This window comes from Piliocolobus tephrosceles, chromosome 21, assembly GCF_002776525.5.
Source record: "Piliocolobus tephrosceles isolate RC106 chromosome 21, ASM277652v3, whole genome shotgun sequence".
NCBI lineage: Eukaryota > Metazoa > Chordata > Mammalia > Primates > Cercopithecidae > Piliocolobus > Piliocolobus tephrosceles.
In genome coordinates this window covers 48,552,237-48,572,317 of record NC_045454.1, presented here as the reverse complement: position 1 = coordinate 48,572,317, position 20,081 = coordinate 48,552,237, and the positions used below count along the sequence as shown (strand labels likewise).

The following is a 20,081-nucleotide window of genomic DNA, read 5'->3' as shown; positions in this document are numbered from 1 at the left end:
CAGAGCGAGACTCCGTCTCAAAAAAAAAAAAAAAAAGAGTTAAAGACAAAGAAAGCAAGTCAGAGACAGAATTGGAGAGAGAAAGAGGGAGGCAGAGAGAGAAGAATTCACACCAAGGCAAAAATGACTTATTCTATTCAACCAACACTGCTGCCGCAATGAGCCCGGACGATGCCCACATGGACCCAAGCCCTGCCCTCCAGAAGCCCTTGATCTTGGGGGAGACATGTGGACACAGACCCTCTGGCCCCAAGAGTCAAGCCTGGACCAGAGGAGGTACCCGGGAAGCCCAGTGGAGGTGGTGGGGGCCCTGGGCTCTCCCAGGCCCAGGTTATCTCTTTTGGTCCAGGCTTGACTGGGCTTCCTGGAGGAGGCTGAGCAGTTTCTTGAAGGGTGAGAGGGAAGATCAGACAGAAGGGGTAAACAAAGGCCTGGTGCTGGGAAGAGCTGGGAAATGCAGGTGTTTTGGGGCTGCAGCAGGAGCAGGAGGGGCTGAAGTTGGAGAGGTGATTCAGGGCTGGGGCAGGCAGGGCTTCAGCTTTCAGCACAAGGTATTCAGAACTCTACACTGCCTGGCAATGGGGAGCCACAGCAGGTTAAGGAAGAGGAGAAGGAGGAGAAATTCACACCTTGGAATTCTTTTTTTTTTTTTTTTTTGAGATGGAGTCTGGCTCTGTCACCCAGGCTGGAGTGCAATGGCACGATCTTGGCTAACTGCGACCTCCGCCTCCCGGGTTCAAGCGATTCTCCCGCCTCAGCCTCCCAAGTAGCTGGGATTACAGGTGCCCGCCATCACGCCTGGCTACACTTGCAAAGTGAAAGACTACATTTCCCAGCATTCCTTGCAGCCAGATGTGATCAGGCAACCGTGTTCTGGCCAGTGGGGTGAGTGGAATGCTGGTTGTGACAGGGACACATCTTTGTTTTGTTTTGTTTGTTTTTAGACAGAGTCTCACTCTGTCGCCCAGGCTGGAGTGCAGTGGTGCGATCTCGGTTCATTGCCTCCACTTCCCAGGTTCAAGAGATTCTCCTGCCTCAGCCTCCCAAGTAGCTGGGACTACAGATGTGCGCCACCACACCTGGCTAATTTTTGTATTCTTAGTAGAGACGGGGTTTCACCATATTGGCCAGGCTGGTCTGGAACTCCTGACCTTGTGATCCCCCACGCCCAGCCAAGGGACACATCTTATAGGGAGGGGGTGTTCCCCCTCCCCGGTACCCAGGACACATCCAGGAGAAAAGCAGATGGATGGGTTCTAATTACCAGATGTGTGTGGCTCGCAGGGAAGCCCCTGGCAGCCTCGTGGGCCTTGCCTCGAATTCCCCTGCACACTCACAGACCTGAAGTCGGGAATGCCAGAGGCAGTGCTGATGCCGGCACCCGTGTGGACCACCACATTGGAAGACTGCCAGACCAGCCTCGCCAGCTCCCACACCTTCCGCTCCAGCTCCTCCGGGGGGTCGAAGATCTGTAGGGGGAGAGAGCAGACGGAGGGGTCAAAACAGTTCCCCGAGTGGCAAGGCCACACACAAGCCACAGACTCAGCTGTCCCTGTCTTGCCGGAGGGAGGAAAACGGATTGGAAAAGGCAGCTTGTCCTCATGCCCCTCCTCTGCCTACAACCTTCCATGACTCTCACTTGCCTTGTCAAAGCCCTAGCCCTCCCCACAGCCCACCAGGCCCTGCACTACCTCCCCTGCCCCCTCCCTGCCCTCTTCTCCCTCTCCCCGCCTCACTCTGCTCCAGCCACACAGTCTCCTCCCTGTTCCTCCATCACACCAGGCACAGTCCTGCTTAAGGCCACACCCTTTAATGCTCTTCCCCCAGATAGTCACAGGGCTCCCTCCCTCACCTCCTGTAACTTGTGGCTCAGATGTCACTTCAGTGACAGTGACGCCTCCCTTGGCCACCTGGTTTCCACACAACCCCTAATCAGTCTCTCTTACTAGAAAGAGGGGTTTTTAATCTATCTTGCTCCTGGCTGTGGCCCTAGTACCTAGAAAGTGCCTGACCCACGGTAGGTACTCCATAAATGTTGGTAGAATAAAGTGACTAACAGGCCGGGCATGGTGGCTCACGCCTGTAATCCCAGCACTTTGGGAGGCCAAGGTGGGTGGATCACTTGAGGTCAAGAGTTCGAGACCAGACTGGCCAACATGGTGAAACGTCCCCTCTACTAAAAACACACAAATTAGCTGGGCGTGGTGGCAGGCGCCTGTAATCTCATCTACTCTATGGAGGAGGCTGAGGCAGGAGAATCACTTGAACCTGGGAGGTGGAGGTTGCAGTGAGCCGAGATCGTGCCACTGTACTCCAGCCTGGGCGACACAGAAACTCCGTCTCAATAATAATAATAATAAAATAAAGTGACTAACAGCAGCATGAAGAGTGGGGCTTCTGGACGGGCGCACACCATCGGCGCTCATTAAATGCATGATTCAGAATGCATGGGCCAGCCTTTACGGAATGAGGCCATCTTCCCCTCCTTTGCAGAAAGGATGGAGATGGAGACCCAGAAGAGAAATGACTTCCCCAAAGTCCCACAGTGCGCGGAGGGGGCAGCCGATCCCTCCACTTCCCCTGCAAGTGGCTGGAGGGATCTTTCTGGCACATTCTGTCCAGGCCCCTCGCCAGGGCAAAACCCTTCCCCATCACCCTCAGGATAAAGTACCAACTCCCCAGCCTGGCATTTGAGCCCCGTCCTGGCCCGACTCTGGAAACCTCCCAGGCCTAATCGTTCTCCAAATGTGTTTATTCCCACCTCCCTGCCTTTACGCCTGTCGTCCTCTCCTCCTGGAACTACATCCCCTCTCTCCCCCATCAGCCCCGACAGTGTGGCCACAGAGTTGGGCGTGTTCGCGTCCCCGGGCGCGCAGGGGCGTCACTTCCCGCCCCTTCCTCACTGGGAAGTCCCTCCCATGGTCTAGCCTCAGTGCCTCCTGATATTCCCACAATGCCCCGCAGCCCCGGGGCGCGAAGCTCGGGACCCTCGGACGCGCTCACCTCGGGGAGGCCGCACTTGCCCTTGTCCGCGTACGGCGACAGCCCCGCCGCATAATTCACCGACATCCTCGCCTACCCCACGGGAACAATAAAGTTTCCCTTGTTGAGGCCGCTTCCGCCGGAAGCGGGGCGGGGCGGGGAAGAAGGAGGAACCATGTTCCCGTCCTGCGCACCCGGCCTCCCACGGCAAGGCGCATGCGCCTTGTGCTGACGCCGCAGGCGCCATATTAACTGCTGTCGGAAGGAAGACTGCCGCTTTGCATGCAGGCGTCCGCGCGGCTTGGGAAGAGGCTACCCTGTGACCCGGGCGGGAAATTGGGACGGCCACCTACGTGACAGTTCTTCAGTCACCTCTAAAATGAGGAACACAGGCTATCGATGCCCCCACAACCCCTTTTACGGATTAGTCAATTCCGTAAGGACAGAGCCGGACAGCAGGGACCCCAGTCCAAGGGTTTTGAATGCAACTCAGAGTTTTCAGAGTATCTTTTTTTTTTTTATTTTTAGGCGGAGCTTCGCTCTGTGACCCAGGCTGGAGTGCAGTGGAGCGATTTCGGTTCACTGCAACCTCCGCCTCTCGGGTTCAAGCGATTCTCCTGCCTCAGCCTCCCTCGTAGCTGGGATTACAGGCGCCCGCCACCACGCCCAGCAAATTTTTGTATTTTTTAGTAGAGACGGGGTTTCACCATGTTAGTCAGAGGCTGGTCCCGAACTCCTGACCTCAGGTGATCCGCCGGCCTCGGCCTCCTAAAGTGCTGGGATTACAGGCCTGAGCCACTGCGCCCGGCCAGGTTATTTGAGTATCATCCAACTGGAGGTTCTGCGTTCTGCAGGACAGGTCCTGCTCAAGGTCAATGGGGCTGGTGGCCTGGAGGACTCATTTAAGAATCATGTGTCGAGTACCTACTTTGAACAAAGGTGGTACCATCTATGCCCTGGTGGCTGGGGGTGGACACAAACATGTGACCAGGTAATGGTGACATGGTGTGGTTGGGGTGCAATGGGTGACAGAGCACAGGGCAATGAGGGGGCTCACAGGAGGCACCTGACCCAAGCTGGGGGCATCCGGGAGGACTTCCTGGAGGAGGAGATGTTGCAGCAAAGATCTAAAGAGTGCATGAGCCAGGTAGAGCCGGTTGGGGGTGACATGAAGTACAGAAAGAATGTTCCTGGTCAGGGGAACAGCAAGTGCAAAGGCTGAGAAGAGAGGAAGAGCATGGCTCCTTCCAGAAACCGAAATCAGTCCAGTGATGACAGGGAAGATGTGGGTGTCTTCCCGCCAGAGCCAGTTGGCCAACAGGCAGTCCGCTGCCAGCCTGTCTCCTCCCTCGGCTCATCCCCGGCCCCCTGGGGCGGCCGCCCGCTCAGAGCCGATCAGGTGTCAGAGTGGAGCAGCTGGAGCTGCTCGTGGCCCAGCTGGGAGTGGGTAACCGGAGCCGGCAGTGGGCACTGTGGCCGGGAGCTCGGGGCCCTGGAGCTGCAGGAGGTAGGGGAGGAAGGAGGTGGGAGAGGCCCAGGATGGAGGATCCCCTTAGGGCCCCAAGCCCCTGAGCCCTTGTGTGTGGGAGAAAGAAGCTGTGCTGGGTCCCAGCCAGGCTTCAGAGCTACCCGGGTACCCTGACACACACATGCAGTCCTTCACCCACGCACTTCGCGCTTGCCGGCCTGTGCCCTGCCTAGCTTCCTCCAAGGCGGGTGCCCAACATCCCACCCGGCCATCAGGCCCTTCTTATTTACCATCACCTCTTCCAGCAAGCAGCTCCCTAAATTTAGCAGGCATTTTTCCCTCCCCCAAGCCCACGGATTGTCTTCTCCCAAGCAGCCTGTGAACTCCTCTGTTGGGTGTCTTATTACCCCCTGCTTTGGGTGTGATTGAATCCTCCAGTCAGAGGTAGAAGAAAAAAGGGTAGGTAGTGCGTGAATGGGTACTGGTGGAGGGGTAAAGGAATGGATGGGTGGGTGGATGGATGGGGGGCGAATAGATGGATTGGCGGTTCGGTAGATGGATGAATGGGTAGATGGATGATGGATGGATGGATGGATGGATGATTGGATGGATGGATGGATCGATCCATGGATCCATGGATGGATGGGTAGATGAATGGATAGACTGGTGGGTGGGTGGGTGGATGGGTGGATGGATGAGTGGATGAGTGGATGGGTAGGTGGGTGGATAGGTGGGTGATTGGGTGGGCAGGTGGATGGATGGATGGATGGATGGATGGATGGATTTGCGGATGGATGGATGGGTGGTTGGGTGGATGGATGAAGGGATGGATAAGTGGATGGATGGGCAGATGAGTGGATGGATGAGTGGTGGGAGTTGGTAGGTGTTTGGGCGGGTGGATGGATGTGTGGGTGAAACCCAATTAGAGGGTGATGAAGAACGATGAGAACACGAATTGGGTGGGTGAGTTTGTGGGTAGTGGCCAGTGGGTGGGTGTACAGTGCTTAGGCGGGAGGATGGATGCCCAGGTGAGTGCATAGGTGGTAACTGGGTGGAAGGGTGGCTTGGAGAATTCACGAGTAGGTAGGTGGACAGATAGAGGCCATCCCAACCCCTACTCTCTGGTAAGAGGCAAATACAGATTCTCTGTCACAGAGATCCCTTTCAGACATAGGGCCTCACAGTCACACCCCTCAAAAAACACACCCCCTCGAGATAGTCCTGCCTGACTTCCGTGACTGCACATGCGGAACATAGAACGGGCCCAGGTGGCCAGACGGGCACGCAGGCATGTGCCCCACGCTCACGTCACACACATGCATGCAGCCATCGCCCCAGACCTCCACCCACTATGGATGAATTGCTGTCACATGGAGGTTCCCTCTGATTATCTGATTAGCAAACATGCCTCTATGCTGAGAGCCCTCAGCCCTGGCTTCAGTCCCCAGGGAGCCCCCGACTGATGCAAAAGACAGAATCAGCCCAGACCCTTCCAGCCGTAGGAGCCAGGGGTGAGGCAGAGGAAGAGACCCAGCCAGGGTAGGCGGGAACCCAATTTGGGGAGTTAGATCTCTGCTTGGGAATGAGAGGCAAAGCTGATCAGAGCAAGGGATTTTGGTAACTGGGTTTTGAAGGATGAATAGGAGTTCTGAGACAAAAAAGGAAACCATTCTAGTCAGAAATAATTGCACAGAGAGAAAAGTTAGACCAGAGAAGGCTTGATCTGTTTGGACAACAGGAAATACCAGTGAGATGCATTTATGGAGCCCCTCATGTTTAGCCAGGCTCTATGTAGGGACCATACTGAAAACTGACCATGAGTTGCTCAAGAAAGGATCGTTTCTCTCGTTTTATAGATGAGGGAAATAAAAACAGAGAGGGCAAGTAACCTGCCCAAAGGACACACAGCAGGTAGGAGATACAGCAGGTCTGTGTCTTGCTCTAGCGGCCAGGACTGGTCAGGGAGGAGGAAGTGGCCCTTTTGAGGAGGGAGAGGTGAGGGACCCTGCTGCCCACCAGGACTGGTGTCCCTCACCTTACCCCACCCTTGACCTTCCTCAGGTGGCCTGGGAAGAGGAGAAACGCAGGGCACCAACCATGAAGACTCTCAGGGCGCGATTTAAGAAGACAGAGGTGAGTGTGAGGCCCTAGATGCTGGATACACGCCCCCCCACCCCCCAACTTCAGGCTTCTGTCTCCTGGGGCTTGACTGAAGACCCTTTCATTCCAGTACCCACCTCTTCTCCTTTCCTCTCTGCTGCCCCCTAGCGTCCTGACCTCCCCACTGCTCCCCGTACAAGCTTTCCAGCCCAGGCCTTTGCCCGGGCCCTAGTCTGCTCGCCATGGAATACCTTCTCCCTGCATTGCCACCTATCAGACCCTCCTCATCACAGTTTGGCCCCAGTACCACCTCCCCATCCAATCTGCGCTCTCCCCGGCCACAGTGACCCCTTGCTTTCCCAAGGACCCACTTTCCCTTGGACCTTGATCTTTTGCTTTGGAGTGTGTGTACTCAGCACATATTTAGATAGCAGGCGCTGTTCCAGGCACCGGGGAATCAGCCAGGGAATAGGGCAGGCAAAAATCCTTGCCCTCGTGGAGCTGACCGCTGAGTATGGGAGGTGAACACGAAACAAGATAAATAAGTGACAATGTGTATTTTGTGTCGCGAAGACAGACAACACAGGAAAAGGGAATTGAAGCATCCAGGGCAGGGGAGGTGGCTGCAGTTTTTAAGAGGGTGGCCAGGGAAGGCTTCCCAGAGAAGGTGATATTGGAGCAAAGACTGGAAAGGGAAGGGGAGAGCTGGGCATGGTGACTCATGACTGTAATCCCAGCACTTTGAGAACCCGAGGCAGGCAGATCACTTGAGGTCAGGAGTTCGAGACCAGCCTGGCCAACATGGTGAAACTTTGTTTCTACTAAAAATACAAATATTAGCTGGGCGTGGTGGCGGGCACCTGTAATCCCAGCTACTCTGAGCCCAGGCTGAGGCAGGAGAATTGCTTGAGCCCGGGAGGTGGAGGTTGCAGTGCGCCGAGATTGGGCCATTGCACTGCAGCCTGGGCAACAGAGTGAGACTCAATCTCAAAAATAAAAAAGTAAATAAATAAATAAAAAGAAGGGGAAGGGGAGTAGGGGAGGGAGGTTGCAGGAATTGCATTCCAAATGGCTGGAACAGCCACTTCAAAGGCCATGAGGTAGATCCCGCTGTCTTCTCTTGCATCCGTGTCTTTAGCTATGAACTCCTGGAAAGACATACTTCTTCCTCCGTCATCCCCACTCCCTCTCAGCCCCCCAAGTCCCTGTGGCAGCCAGTTCAGGGCACAGATGGAAAGGATGAAAGGCAGGGCTCACCTCCAGGGACAGGCAGTCAGCCTTCCTGAGCACCTCTTTGTGCCTGGCCTGGGTGGGCAAACTTGACTTGGAGCCTTTAATTTTCCCATCATGGGATACAACCTCCCCAACCGGTGTCGCCTGGAGAAATCAGGGAGTCTACCTGGAGGAGGCAGCGCCAGAGCAGAGCCTGGAAGAATAGGGAGGAATTAGAGAAGTGAAGGCAGGCATGTGAGGAGCGGAGCACAGACCCGTGTGGGGACAGATTCGGAGGCTGGACCAGGTCTGCTTGATTCACGGGCGTGACAGGCAGATTCTCTTGGCAGGAGCAGAGAGTGCGAGTGAGTGGGAGCTCAGGATCTTTGAAAGCCATTTTTGCAAAGTCAAAAAGAGAGGCCTGTGGAACAAACCTGGATTTCATTTTTTATTTTATTTTATTTTTGAGACGGAGTTTCCCTCTTGTTGCCCAGGCTGGAGTGCAGTGGCTCAATCTTGGCTCACTGCAAACTCCACCTCCCAGGTTCAAGTGATTCTCTTGCCTCAGCCTCCTGAGTAGCTGGGATTGCAGGCATGCACCACCATGCCTGGCTAATTTTGTATTTTGTGTATCGTTTGGGCTCAAACGATCCTCCTGCCTCAGCCTCCCAAAGTGCAGAGACTACAGGTGTGCACCACCACACTGGGCTACTTTTTATTTTTTGTAGAGATGTGTTGCCCAGGCTAGTCTTAAACTCCTGGCCTCAAGCAATCCTCCTACCTCCTACCCAAAGTGGTGGGATTACAGGCGTGAGGCACTGCACCCAGCTAAGCCTGGGATAGAATCAGGTGGCTCTGAGATCAGATTCTTCCTCTGTCCCTGGTGTCCTGGGTAACTCTGGGCATGTCATGACCCCTCTGTGGCTTCCTTCAGTTGTTTGGGTTCATTTTATTTATTTTTGAGACCGAGTCACACTGTTGCTGAGGCTGGAGTGCAGTGGCATGATCTCTGCTGACTGCAACCTCCGCCTCCTGGGTTCAAGCAATTCTCCTGTCTCAGCCTCCCAAATAGCTGAGACTACAAGCGCCCACCACCATGGCTAGCTAATTTTTTTGTATTTTTAGTAGAGACAGGGTTTCACTATGTTGGTCAGGCTGGTCTCAAACTCCCGACCTCAGGTGATCCACCTGCCTTGTCCTCCCAAAGTGCTGGAATTACAGTTGTGAGCCACTGCACCCAGCCCATTTTATTTTTAAACTATCTATTAATTATCATGTTCCCTTTCATTTCATTATTCATTTTAATTTTATTTAAAACATTTTAATTTAATATCATTGAATACACATTTATTTTATTTATTTTAAGTTTAAGTTTTTCTTTCTTCCTTTTTTTTTTTTTTTTTTGAAGGAGTCTCACTCTGTTGCTCAGGCTGGAGTGCTGTGTTGTGATCTTGGCTTACTGCAACCTCCGTCTCCTGGGTTCAAGTGATTCTTTTCTTATGCCGCAGCCTCCCGAGTAGGTGGGACTACAGTGCACTACCACGCCCAGTAATTTTTTTGTATTTCTAGTAGAGATGGGGTTTCACCATGTTGGTCAGGCTGGTCTCAAACTCGTGACCTCAAGTGTTCCGCCCGCCTCGGCCTCCCAAAGGGTTGCCATTACAGGCATGAGCCATTACAGACATGCCTGGCCCTAAGTTTTTTTTTTTTTTTAATAGATGGGGTCTCACTGTGTTGTCCAGGCTGGTCTCAAAATCCTGGGCTCAAGAGATCCTCCTGCCTGAGCCTCTCAAGTAGCTGGGACTACAGAAGTGCAATACTGTGCCCGGCTTATTTGTTTTATTTTCATTTTTGTTGATTTTTCAGTACGATAGAGAACATAAGATGTGCTTTGCAGGTGTCGGCTCATTTTTTTTTTTTTTTTTTTTTTTTTGAGACGGAGTCTCGCTCTGTCGCCCAGGCTGGAGTGCAGTGGCCGGATCTCAGCTTACTGCAAGCTCCGCCTCCCGGGTTTACGCCATTCTCCTGCCTCAGCCTCCCAAGTAGCTGGGACTACAGGCGCCCGCCACCTTGCCCAGCTAGTTTTTTGTATTTTTTTAGTAGAGATGGGGTTTCACCATGTTAGCCAGGATGGTCTCGATCTCCTGACCTCGTGATCCGCCCGCCTCGGCCTCCCAAAGTGCTGGGATTACAGGCTTGAGCCACCGTGCCCGGCCTGGTGTCAGCTCATTTAATCCTCACCACCATGTAATGAGGCAGGAGCTTTTATTATCTTCATTTTATAGATGAGGGAGGGAAGCCCAGAGAGGTTAAGACACATGCTCAAGGTCACACAGCTAGGAAGTGAGACACAAGCCTTCCCCTAGGGCTGCATTACTATGAACACGATTGGCCTGGAGGTGGGAGGGGGGTGCATTGATTGAAAAGAGAACAGGTGGAGACAGACAGCGGGAGAGAAAGAGGTGAAAAACGGCTCATTAACTGCTTACAAAACGTGGCATTGGGTGAGTTTCGTTCACTGTGGAGTGATCCTAAAATTTTTCTTCCCATTTGGAATCAATTTCTCAATTATAGTTGCCCCTTGAACAATTACAGCCCGCCCCCGGCACAGTCAAAAATCCATGTAGAGGCCGGGCACAGGGGCTCATGCCTGTAATCCCAGCACTTTGGGAGGCCCAGGCGGATGGATCACCTGAGGTCAGGAGTTTGAGACCAGCCTGGCCGACATGGCGAAACCCCATCTCTACTAAAAATGCAAACATTAGCTGGGCGTAGTGGCGCGTGCCTGTAATCCCAGCTACTCGGGAGGCTGAGGCAGGAGAATCGCTTGAACCCGGGAAGCAGAGGTTGCAATGAGCCGAGATGGCGCCACTGCACTCCAGCCTGGGCGACAGAATGAGACTCCAACTCAGAAAAGAAAAAAAAAGAAAAAATCCACATATATGGCTGGGCACAGTGGCTCACCCCTATAATCCCAGCACTTTGGGAGGTGGAGGCAGGAGGATCACTTGAGCCCAGGAGTTTGAGACCCACCTGGGAAACTCAGTAAGACCCAGTCTGTAAAGTGAAAAATAAAAATACTAGCCAGGTGTGTTGGCGTGCTCTGTGGTCCCTGCGACTCAGGAGGCTGAGGTGGGAAGATTGCTTGAGCCCAGGAGTTCAAGGCTGCAGTGAGCTGTGATCACACCACTGTACTCCAACCTGGGCGACAGAGTTCAGCCCTGTCTCTTAAAACAAAAACAAAAACAAAAGTCTAAAAACATCTGTGCCGGGCGCAGTGGCTCACGCCTATAATCCCAGTACTTTGGGAGGCTGAGGCGGGCGGATCACAAGATCAGGAGATCAAGGCCATTCTGGTTAACACAGTGAAACCCTGACTCTACTAAAACCACAAAAAATCAGCCGGGCGTGGTGGCAGGCGCCTGTAGTCCCAGCTACTCTGGAGGCTGAGGCAGGAGAATGGCCTGAACCTGGGAGGCAGAGCTTGCGGCGAGCCAAGATGGCGCCACTGCACTCCAGCCTGGGCAACAGAGCGAGACTCCATCTAAAAAAAAAAAAAGTCTGGCTCTGCATGGTGGCTCACACCTGGAGTCCCAGCACTTTGAGAGGCAGAGGCAGGCAGATCATCTGAGGTCAGGAGTTCGAGACCAGCCTGGCCAACATGGTGAAACCCCCCCTCTCTACTAAAAGTGCAAAAATTAGTCGGGCATAGTGGTGGGCACCTGTAATCCCAGCTACTCAGGAGGCTGAGGCAGGAGAATTGCTTGAATCCAGGAGGCAGAAGTTGCTGTGAGCCGAGATCGCGCCACTGCACGATTGCCCAGCATGGGCGACAGTGCGTGACTCCATCTCAAAAAACAAACAAAAAATCCACATGTAAGTGGACCTGGGTGTTCAAACCCATATTGTTCAGGGGTCAACCCCTGAATGCTTTTTTTCCCCAAGCATTCCCCAGAAGTAGTAGCTACTGGTAAACCAAGCCATATGACTGTTTCATTTCCAAAGCACAGTTATATTTAATATTTAAATCAAATCTTTCAAGAAGCGTGGGCGGCTAAAAAAGAGATGCCTCATTCGGGACGTGGGTGTGTTTTGATATGTTTGCAATGGGAGGAGTCGGGACAAAGTCAAAATTGGACGGGGACAGGATAGGTGTTAAAACCTCAGATGGGTGTGAGGGCCTCTGAGGATGTCTGGAGCTGGAGGGGCCTGAGGTCGGCCCACAGCCTGCTGGAGCTGTTGCAGCAGATGGGAGGCCTGGCTGTTGGTGGGGAGCTGCATGGCCTCCATCCTCCCCTCCCGGAGCACTTCGCCATCCGTCCCTCTACCTGCCCTTCTCCAGTTTCACAGCAGGCAGCCAGAGTCAAGTTCAGCTTTTGTTCAGCAGCCCCGAGGGAAGAAAGCAAACACCGGTGACTGCCGGGGCCTGGCCTCCTCCTGTCCCTGGGACCTTGTGTTCCGTGTCTTCTAGCCACTGCTACCCTCTCCTCCTCTCTTTATCCCTGCCTGCTGGCCTCTCTGCGTGCCTTTCCTGGTCTCTAACACCGGCTTTTTCTTGTTTATGTATTTACTTTCATTTAATTTGTTTTATTTTTATTTATTATTATTATTATTATTGTTATTATTTTGAGACGGAGTCTCGCTCTGTCGCCTAGGCTGGAGTGCAATGGCACAATCTTGTCTCACTGCAAGCTCCACCTCCCGGGTTCAAGAAATTCGTCTCTCTCAGCCTCTTGAGTAGCTGGGATTACAGGCGCGCCACCACACCTGGCTAATTTTTGTAGTTTTAGTAGAGACGGGGTTTCACCATGTTGGCCAGGGTGGTCTCGAATTCCTGACCTCATATGATCTGTTTACCTCGGCCTCCCAAAGTACTGGGATTACAGGCGTGAGCCACCGCCCCCAGCCTATTTATTTATTTATTTATTTATTAGAGTCTTGCTCTGTTGCCCAGGCTGGAGTGCAATGGCGTGATCTCGGCTCACTGCAACCTCAGCCTCCCGGGTTCAAGGGATTCTCCTGCCTCAGCCTCCCAAGAAGCTGAGATTACAGGCGCCCACCACCATGTCCGGCTAATTTTTTTGTTGTTGTTTTTGTATTTTTAGTAGAGATGGGGCTTCACCATGTTGGCCAGGCTGGTCTCAAACTTCTGACCTCCAGTGATCCACCCGCCTCAGCCTCCCAAAGTGCTGGGATTACAGGCGAGAGCCACTGTGCCTGGCCAACACCGTCTCTTTCTTCGGGGTCCCAACAGTTGGCATTGCTTACTCTGATGCCCCTTAGGCTGTCCGTGGGCCTCAGTATTTCCATCCATAAAATGGGAGTTACCTGGAGCTGTCCATCTGGGACCTCACTGACCTCCTGCCTTTATTTTAGGTTTCAGGAAAATCTCCCAAGTGGCAAGATTGGGGTTTCTAGAGATTCACAGATGCCATACATCAATGCTTCGTGGAAAGTCCTCTCTCTCTTTCTGTCTTTTTTCTTTTCATATTTTTATTTTTTACTTAAGTATACTTTTTTTTTTTTTCAGAGATGAGGTCTCGCCATGTTGCCCAAGCTGGTCTTGAACTCATGGCCTCAAGCGATCCTCCTGCCTTAGCCTCCCAAAGTGCTGGGATTACAGGCATGAGCCACCATGCCTGGCCAGGCCTCGTATTTTCATTTTTTCACTGAGGCCTACAAAACCTATAGTCGGTCCTGCATGGAATACAGCAGTGACTAAGATAGACAATAATCGCTGTTCCTAAGGAGGTGACATTCTAAGGAAGAGATCAGGAGGAAACAAGTTGGGCGCGGTGGCTCACGCCTGTAATCCCAGCACTTTAGGAGGTCAAGGTGGGAGGATCACCTGAGCCCAGGAGTTCGAGACCAGCCTAGGAAACATAGCAAGACCTCGTCTCTTCAAAAAAATTCAAAAATTAGTTGGGTATGGTGGTGTGTGCCTCTAGTCTCCAGTTACTCAGGAGGCTGAGGTGGGAGGACCACTTGAGCCCAGGAGGTCAAGGCTACAGTAAACTGTGATTGCACCACTGCACTCCAGCCTGGGTGACAGAGCAAGACCTTGTGCCAAAATAAATAAATAAATAAATAAATAAATAAATAAATAAATAAAAGAGTAAACACAATATTTTTTAAAAGATATGTAGGTGGTGATAAAAGGCCCGGCGTCGTGGCTCCCACCTGTAATACCAGCACTTTGGGAGGCTGAGGTGGGTGGATCACTTAAAGTCAGCAGTTTGAGACCAGCCTGGCCAACATAGCAAAACCCTGTATCTACTAAAAAATACAAAAGTTAGTGGGGCATGGTGGTGGGCACCTGTAATCCCAGCTACTTGGGAATCTGAGGCAGGAGAATCACTTGAATCTGGGAGGCAGGGGTTGCAGTGAGCCGAGATCCCTCCACTGCACTCCAGCCTGGGTGATACAGTGAGACTCCCTCAGGAAAAAAAAAAAAAAAAAGCAATAAAGGAAAAACACAGCCTAAGAAAGGGCTGTCAGAGAAGGGCTCTTGGAAAAGGCATCTCCAGGTGTGGTCAGGAGTTCAAGACTCCTGACTCCTGACTCCTGAGGTCAGGAGTTCAAGACCAGCCTGGTCAACATGGTGAAACCCCGTCTCTACTAAAAATACAAAAATTAGCCAGGCATGGTGGTGGGTGCCTGTAATCCCAGCTACTTGGGAGGCTGAGGCACGAGAATCGCTTGAAGCCAGGAGGTGGAGTTTGCAGTGAGCCGAGATCGCGCCACTGCACTCCAGCCTAGCAACAGAGTGAGACTCCGTCAAAAAAGAAGGGAAGAGAGGGAGGGAGGGGAAATTCCATGAGGTCAGGGACTGGCAAAGAGGGGCTGCTCAGAGAAGGGTTGGCAACTTTTTTCTTAAAAGACCAGAGGGTAACTATTTTTGGTTCGTGATGTAGATCAGCCTCAGCTCTGCCATTGCAGCCTGAGAATAGCCTTTGATTATCTACACTTTTTTTTTCATACCCTGCGTGTGGCATCCAACCATCTATAAATGAATGGGCAGGGCTTGGCCCCAATACACTTTATTTATGGACACTGAAATGTGAGTTTTTTGTTTTGTTTTGAGATGGAGTCTGGCTCCGTCGCCCAGGCTAGAGTGCTCTCGGGTTACCGCAACCTCAGCCTCCCATGTTCAAGCGATTCTCCTGCCTCAGCCTCACGAGTAGCTGGGATTACAGGCGTGCATCACCATGCCTGGCTAATTTTTGTATTGTTAGTAGAGACGAGGTTTCACCATGTTGACCAGGCTGGTGTCAAACTCCTGACCTCAGGCCATCAGCCCACCTTGCCCTCCCAAAGTGCTGGGATTGTAGGCGTGAGCCACTGCGCCTAGCCAGAAATGTGAATTTTGTATCATTTTTCACGTGTCAGGAAGGATGATTCTTATTTTGCTTTCCCCCGCCCCCCCAACGACTCACACGTGTAAATACCATTCTCTGCGGAAACAGGCAGTGGGCAGGATCTGGGCTGCTGTGAGCAGTTTGCATTTTAAGCTGAGTGAGGTCTCTGGAGGCTTTTGTGCAGGAGAGAGAGATGAGATCTGATGCAGGGTTTAGGAAGCTGCCTCTGGCTGCTGGGGGAGACGGGACAAGGCAACAAGGTCAGAGGCTGGAGACCAGGAAGGATGCATCCCAGAGGCAGAACCTGCAGTGATGGGGCTAGACTACGGTGGTGGCCGTGGTGGCCGTGGAAGGCGTGAGAAGGGGCAGAACAGGACCCAGTGTGCAGCCAGCGGGCTTGGCCGGTGGACCGAATATGGGGCAAGAGAGAGGCATCAGGGTGATGCCAGGGCTTGGATGAATCCTGGAGGGATGGCATTATCCATGGTATACCTCAGTGGGCTCCAAGGGGCATTTGCTTTGATTTTTTTTTTTTTTTTTTGGGTGGGGTCTTGCTCCGTCTCCCAGGCTGGAGTGCAGTGGCGCGATCTCGGCCTGAGCCACCCCCCCCAGCCTTTTTTTTTTTTTTTTCGAGACAGAGTCTCACTCTGTCACCCAGGCTGGAGTGCAGTGGCGCAACTTCGGCTCACTGCAACCTCCGCCTCCCGGGTTCAAGCGATTCTCCTGCCTCAGCCTCCCAAGTAGTTGGGATTGCAGGCATGCACCACCACGCCTGGCTAGTTTTTTGTATTTTTAGTAGAGATGGGGTTTTACCATGTTGGCCAGACTGTTCTCGAACTCCCCACCTCAGGCGATCTGGCTGCCTCAGCCTCCCAAAGTGCTGGGATGACAGGAGTGAGCGACCGCGCCCGGCCATTTGCTCTGATCTTGTATGGCATCCAGGAGGAGAAGTGCAGGAGACAATTGGAAACCGAACCCCTGAGCTCAGAGATCCATTTCAGTGTCTTCTCTGGAGAAGCTCAGAGGACCTCCCCACCCCCAAGGGTGGAAACAGAGAGTAGTTTCAAGGACACCCTCCTTCCCAAATGCCTGTCGCTTTCCATTTTCCTGCCTTGGTTCCCACTCCTCCCTCCTCTTGTCCAAAGGTGTCTAAGAGGGCCGGGCGCGGTGGCTCATGCCCATAATCCCAGTACTTTGGGAGGCCAAGGCAGGCCGAACACAAGGTCAGAGTTCGAGACAGCCTGGCCCACACGACGAAACTCCGTCTCTACTAAAAATACAAAAATTCGTGGCCGGGCGCAGTGGCTCAAGCCTGTAATCCCAGCACTTTGGGAGGCCGAGACGGGCAGATCACGAGGTCAGGAGATTGAGACCATCCTGGCTAACACGGTGAAACCCCATCTCTACTAAAAAATACAAAAAACTAGCCGGGCGAGGTGGCGGGCGCCTGTAGTCCCAGCTACTCGGAAGGCTGAGGCAGGAGAATGGGGTGAACCCGGGAGGCGGAGCTTGCAGTGAGCTGAGATTGCGTCACTGCACTCCAGCCTGGGCAGCAGAGGGAGACTCCATCTCAAAAAAAAAAAAAAAAAAAAAAATTTGCTAGGCGTGGTGGCGCATGCCTGTAATCCCAGCTAACCGGGAGGCTGAGGCAGGAGAATTGCTTGAACCTGGGAGGCAGAGGTTGCAGTGAGCTGAGATGATGCCACTGCACTCCAACCCAGGCGACAGAGCAAGACTCCTTTTCAATAAATAAATAATTAATGTCTAAGAATAATCACAGACCACACCGACGTGTGAATGAATGCTCAATGCTCACCCAGCCCTAAGCCAGTGGTCAGTGTGTCAATGGAGGGACACTTGCCAATGTTGGGACATCTGTGCTTGTCACAACTTGGAAGTGCTCTGGATGTGGAGTGGGCGGAGGCCAGGCATGCTGCTCAGCACCCTGCAGTGCCCAGGACAGCCCCACCCTAGAGAAAGATCCAGCCTCAAATGCCCACAGTGCCTCCTTGGTGCCTGTCCCATTATCTATCTAATTTAACAGCTAAGAAATTGAGAGGGAGAATTTCAGAGAGGGAAAGCGATTAGCTCAAGGTCACACAGCAAGGATGACATAACCAAACTGAATTCAAGCCCCTGTCGCCTGTCTGCTGGGTCGTTGTTCTTAAATTCCGGCTCTGGAAGACCTCGTTTTGTTTGTTTGTTTTTGTTTGTTTGTTTTTGTTATTATTTGTTTGTTTTGCAATGGAGTCTCGCTCTGTCACCCAGGCTGGAGTGCAGTGATGCCATCTCGGCTTACTGCAACCTCTGCCTCCCGGGTTCAAGCAATTTTCCTGCCTCACTTCCTAAGTAGCTGGGATTACAGGCGCCCACCACCACACCCAGTTAATTTTTGAATTTTTAGTAGTGACAAGATTTCACTATGTTGGTCAAGCTGATCTCGAACTCCTGACCCCAGGTGATCCGCCCGCCTCGGCCTCCCAAAGTGCTGGGATTAGAGGCGTGAGCCACCGCTCCTGACCTCCAGGGCTCCTTCTAAAATGCCAGCTACCTGCAAGGGTCTTGGCTGTGCTCCCAGAGTCTCCAGGCCTGCGAATGCTGCGTGGCATCCAGTAGGTGCTCAATAAATACTTATTGCATGAAGGAGCATCTCCCCCAAGTGTTCATCTGATGCATATTTGGGGAGCACCTGCCGTGGGCCAGGCACTGGGTACGCGGCAGTGACCAAGAGGAACCCAAGGCTTCTCCTCTGCTGGAGGAGCTGCGGGTCCCAGGAGTGGCGGAAATGGACCGGAAATGGTTAGAGAATGTCAGAGCTGCGCCAGGGGCAGCTAGCTCTTTCTGTGAGTCACAGTTTTATTGTGCGCTTACTGTATGCCAGGCACCGGTCGACTGAGTGCTGCGCAGGTAGTACTTCAGCAACCTCCCAGTAACCCTCCGCGGTAGGAACTATTTATTATGAAACCCATTTTAGAGAGGAGGAAGGTGAAGTCCAAAACTGGTAAGTCTGTTGGCCCAGTCATATAGGTAGGAAAGGCTGGGGCAGGGGAGGGGTGCTGGATTCAAATTCAGGTGTGTAGGACTGCAGATCCCCACTGGCGAATGAATGAATGAATGAATGAATGAACAAAAGAGCGAATGAATGAATGGGTGAGCCAATGGGTGAATGAATGAACGAATGGGCATGCCAATGAATGAGCAAATGAATGCGAGAATGAATGAATGAATGGTGTGGGAAATGAACAAATGAATGGGTGGTGAACGAATGAATGAATGGGTGAGCCAACAAATGAATTAACAAATGAGTGAGTGAATGCAGGAATGAGTGAATGCAGGAAGGAATGGTGTGGGAATGAATGAATGGGTGATACAAGAATGAACGAATGAACAAATGGATGAGCCAGTGAATGAATGAAAGGGTGAGCAAATAAATGGGTGAAGGAATGAACGAGTGGGTGAACGAATGACTGAGTGAATGAACGAATGAATAAACGAATGAACGAATGAGTGAGTGAATGAATGAATGGCTGAGCCCGTGAATGATAAATGAATGAGCGAACGAATGAATGAGTGAATGAATGAAAGGGTGAGCGAATAAACAAAATGGGTAAATGAACGAATATACAAGGGAATGAACGAATGAATAAGTGAATGAATGGGTGAGTGAATGAATGAATGAAAGTGAGCGAATAAACAAATGCGTGAAGGAATGAACAAGTGGTTGATCGAATGAACTAGTGAATGAACGAATAAGTGAATGAACGAACGAATAAGAGAATGAATGAATGGGTGAGTGAATGAATGAATGAATGGTTGAACGAATGAGTGAGTGAATGAATGAAAGCATGAGTGGCGAGAGCCCTGCCGGCCGCGTGGCGGTGTGAGGCTGCGGAGGCCCGGAGGCACCTGCGCGCCCTTGGCCGACTCGGAGGAGGCGGAGACGGACCCCGCGGGTCCACTGGAGATGCAGCCGGCGGCCTGCGCGGGTGAGGGAACCCGGCCCCTGGCGCCGCGTCCTCATCCTCCAGGCGACAAGGTCAGGAGGGGCCGGGGCGGCGCCCCCTCCCTCAGCGCCCAGCCCCCTTCCTGGGTCTTCCCATTCCATCCCGTGGGGGAGGGGGCTGGCGAGGGGGGCGAGGGGGAGGGGGCGGCACCAGGGAGGGCGGGACCGGGAGGGCGGGGCGGGGAGCTCCGGCAGCGCCCAGCCCCGCCTTCCGGCCGCTCCCCGCGGTCCCTCCAGCCCCTCCGGCCGCCGCCTCCTCCAGGAACCCCGTGCGCCCCCCGCGCCTCGCGCCCCGGACGCCATGAAGCAGCTGTGTCTGTGCGCAGCCGCCTCCTTCGCGGTAGGGCCTGGGGAGGGGGCGCGGGAGCGGGTGGGGCGCGGGTACTCCCTCTCCCCTCTCTTCCCTGTCCCCAGCTGACCTGGACCACCCCCTCGTTCCAGACCAGGGAAGGATGGGCGGGGGAGGGGACAGAGGTTGGGGCAGCTTTTGGGGGGATGGAAGAGACATTTGGGGAGACATGTGGACACATTTTGGAAGACACTTTTAAACAAATGGGGACATTTAGGAGCATTTAGAGGGCATTGGGGGGTGCAGTTTTGGGAAAACATGTTGGAGACAGATGGGGTCACTGAGGGGACAACTTGGAGGCTATTTTGGGAGAGCCGATTTTGTGAAGAGGTAATGATTTGGAGAACAGTTTTGAAGAACAGTTGAGGGATGTTTTTGGAGGATATTTTTGGGACATGCCGGGCTCATTGGGAAGGATGGTTTTCAGAACACTTCAGGAATTTCGAGGAGACATTTTGTAGCATTTCAGGCTCTAGTTTTGGGAGGAGAAGCCTCGGGATGTTTAGGGGACCGTGGTGGCATTTCAGGGCAGTTGTGGATAAACAGTGCAGAGGATGATCCTGAGAGACGTTTAGAGGGGCCTTTTAGGGGTTCAGATGGGACTTTGGA

General features: G+C 52.9%; 2 protein-coding genes across 12 annotated transcripts in view; one reads left to right on the top strand and one right to left on the bottom strand.

Moving 5' to 3' along the window:
• The window catches only part of SIRT6 (sirtuin 6), an 8,591-nt gene extending 5,457 nt beyond the window's left edge, over positions 1-3,134 (bottom strand). For 2 of the 6 annotated variants that reach the window (XM_023185681.2, XM_023185684.1), the window contains exons 1-2: positions 3,004-3,112; positions 1,342-1,469 (exon numbers count right to left, since the gene is read on the bottom strand). In XM_023185681.2, the coding sequence (XP_023041449.1) occupies positions 1,342-1,469; positions 3,004-3,069 (194 nt within the window). In that variant the 5' untranslated portion in view covers positions 3,070-3,112. Of the gene's footprint in view, positions 1-1,264; positions 1,470-2,761; positions 2,869-3,003 lie in introns of those variants that run through there. The other 4 variants (XM_023185679.1, XM_023185683.1, XM_023185680.2 and 1 more) reach the window with 4 other exon arrangements.
• Positions 3,135-3,240: 106 nt separating this feature from the next.
• Positions 3,241-20,081, top strand: part of ANKRD24 (ankyrin repeat domain 24) — a 44,469-nt gene continuing 27,628 nt past the window's right edge. For 2 of the 6 annotated variants that reach the window (XM_026455512.1, XM_026455511.1), the window contains exons 1-3: positions 3,720-3,973; positions 4,826-4,909; positions 6,512-6,583. In XM_026455512.1, coding sequence (XP_026311297.1) covers positions 6,548-6,583 — 36 coding nt within the window. In that variant the 5' untranslated portion in view covers positions 3,720-3,973; positions 4,826-4,909; positions 6,512-6,547. Of the gene's footprint in view, positions 3,419-3,719; positions 3,974-4,825; positions 4,910-6,306; positions 6,362-6,511; positions 6,584-19,042; positions 19,464-20,081 lie in introns of those variants that run through there. The other 4 variants (XM_026455508.1, XM_026455510.2, XM_026455509.1 and 1 more) reach the window with 4 other exon arrangements.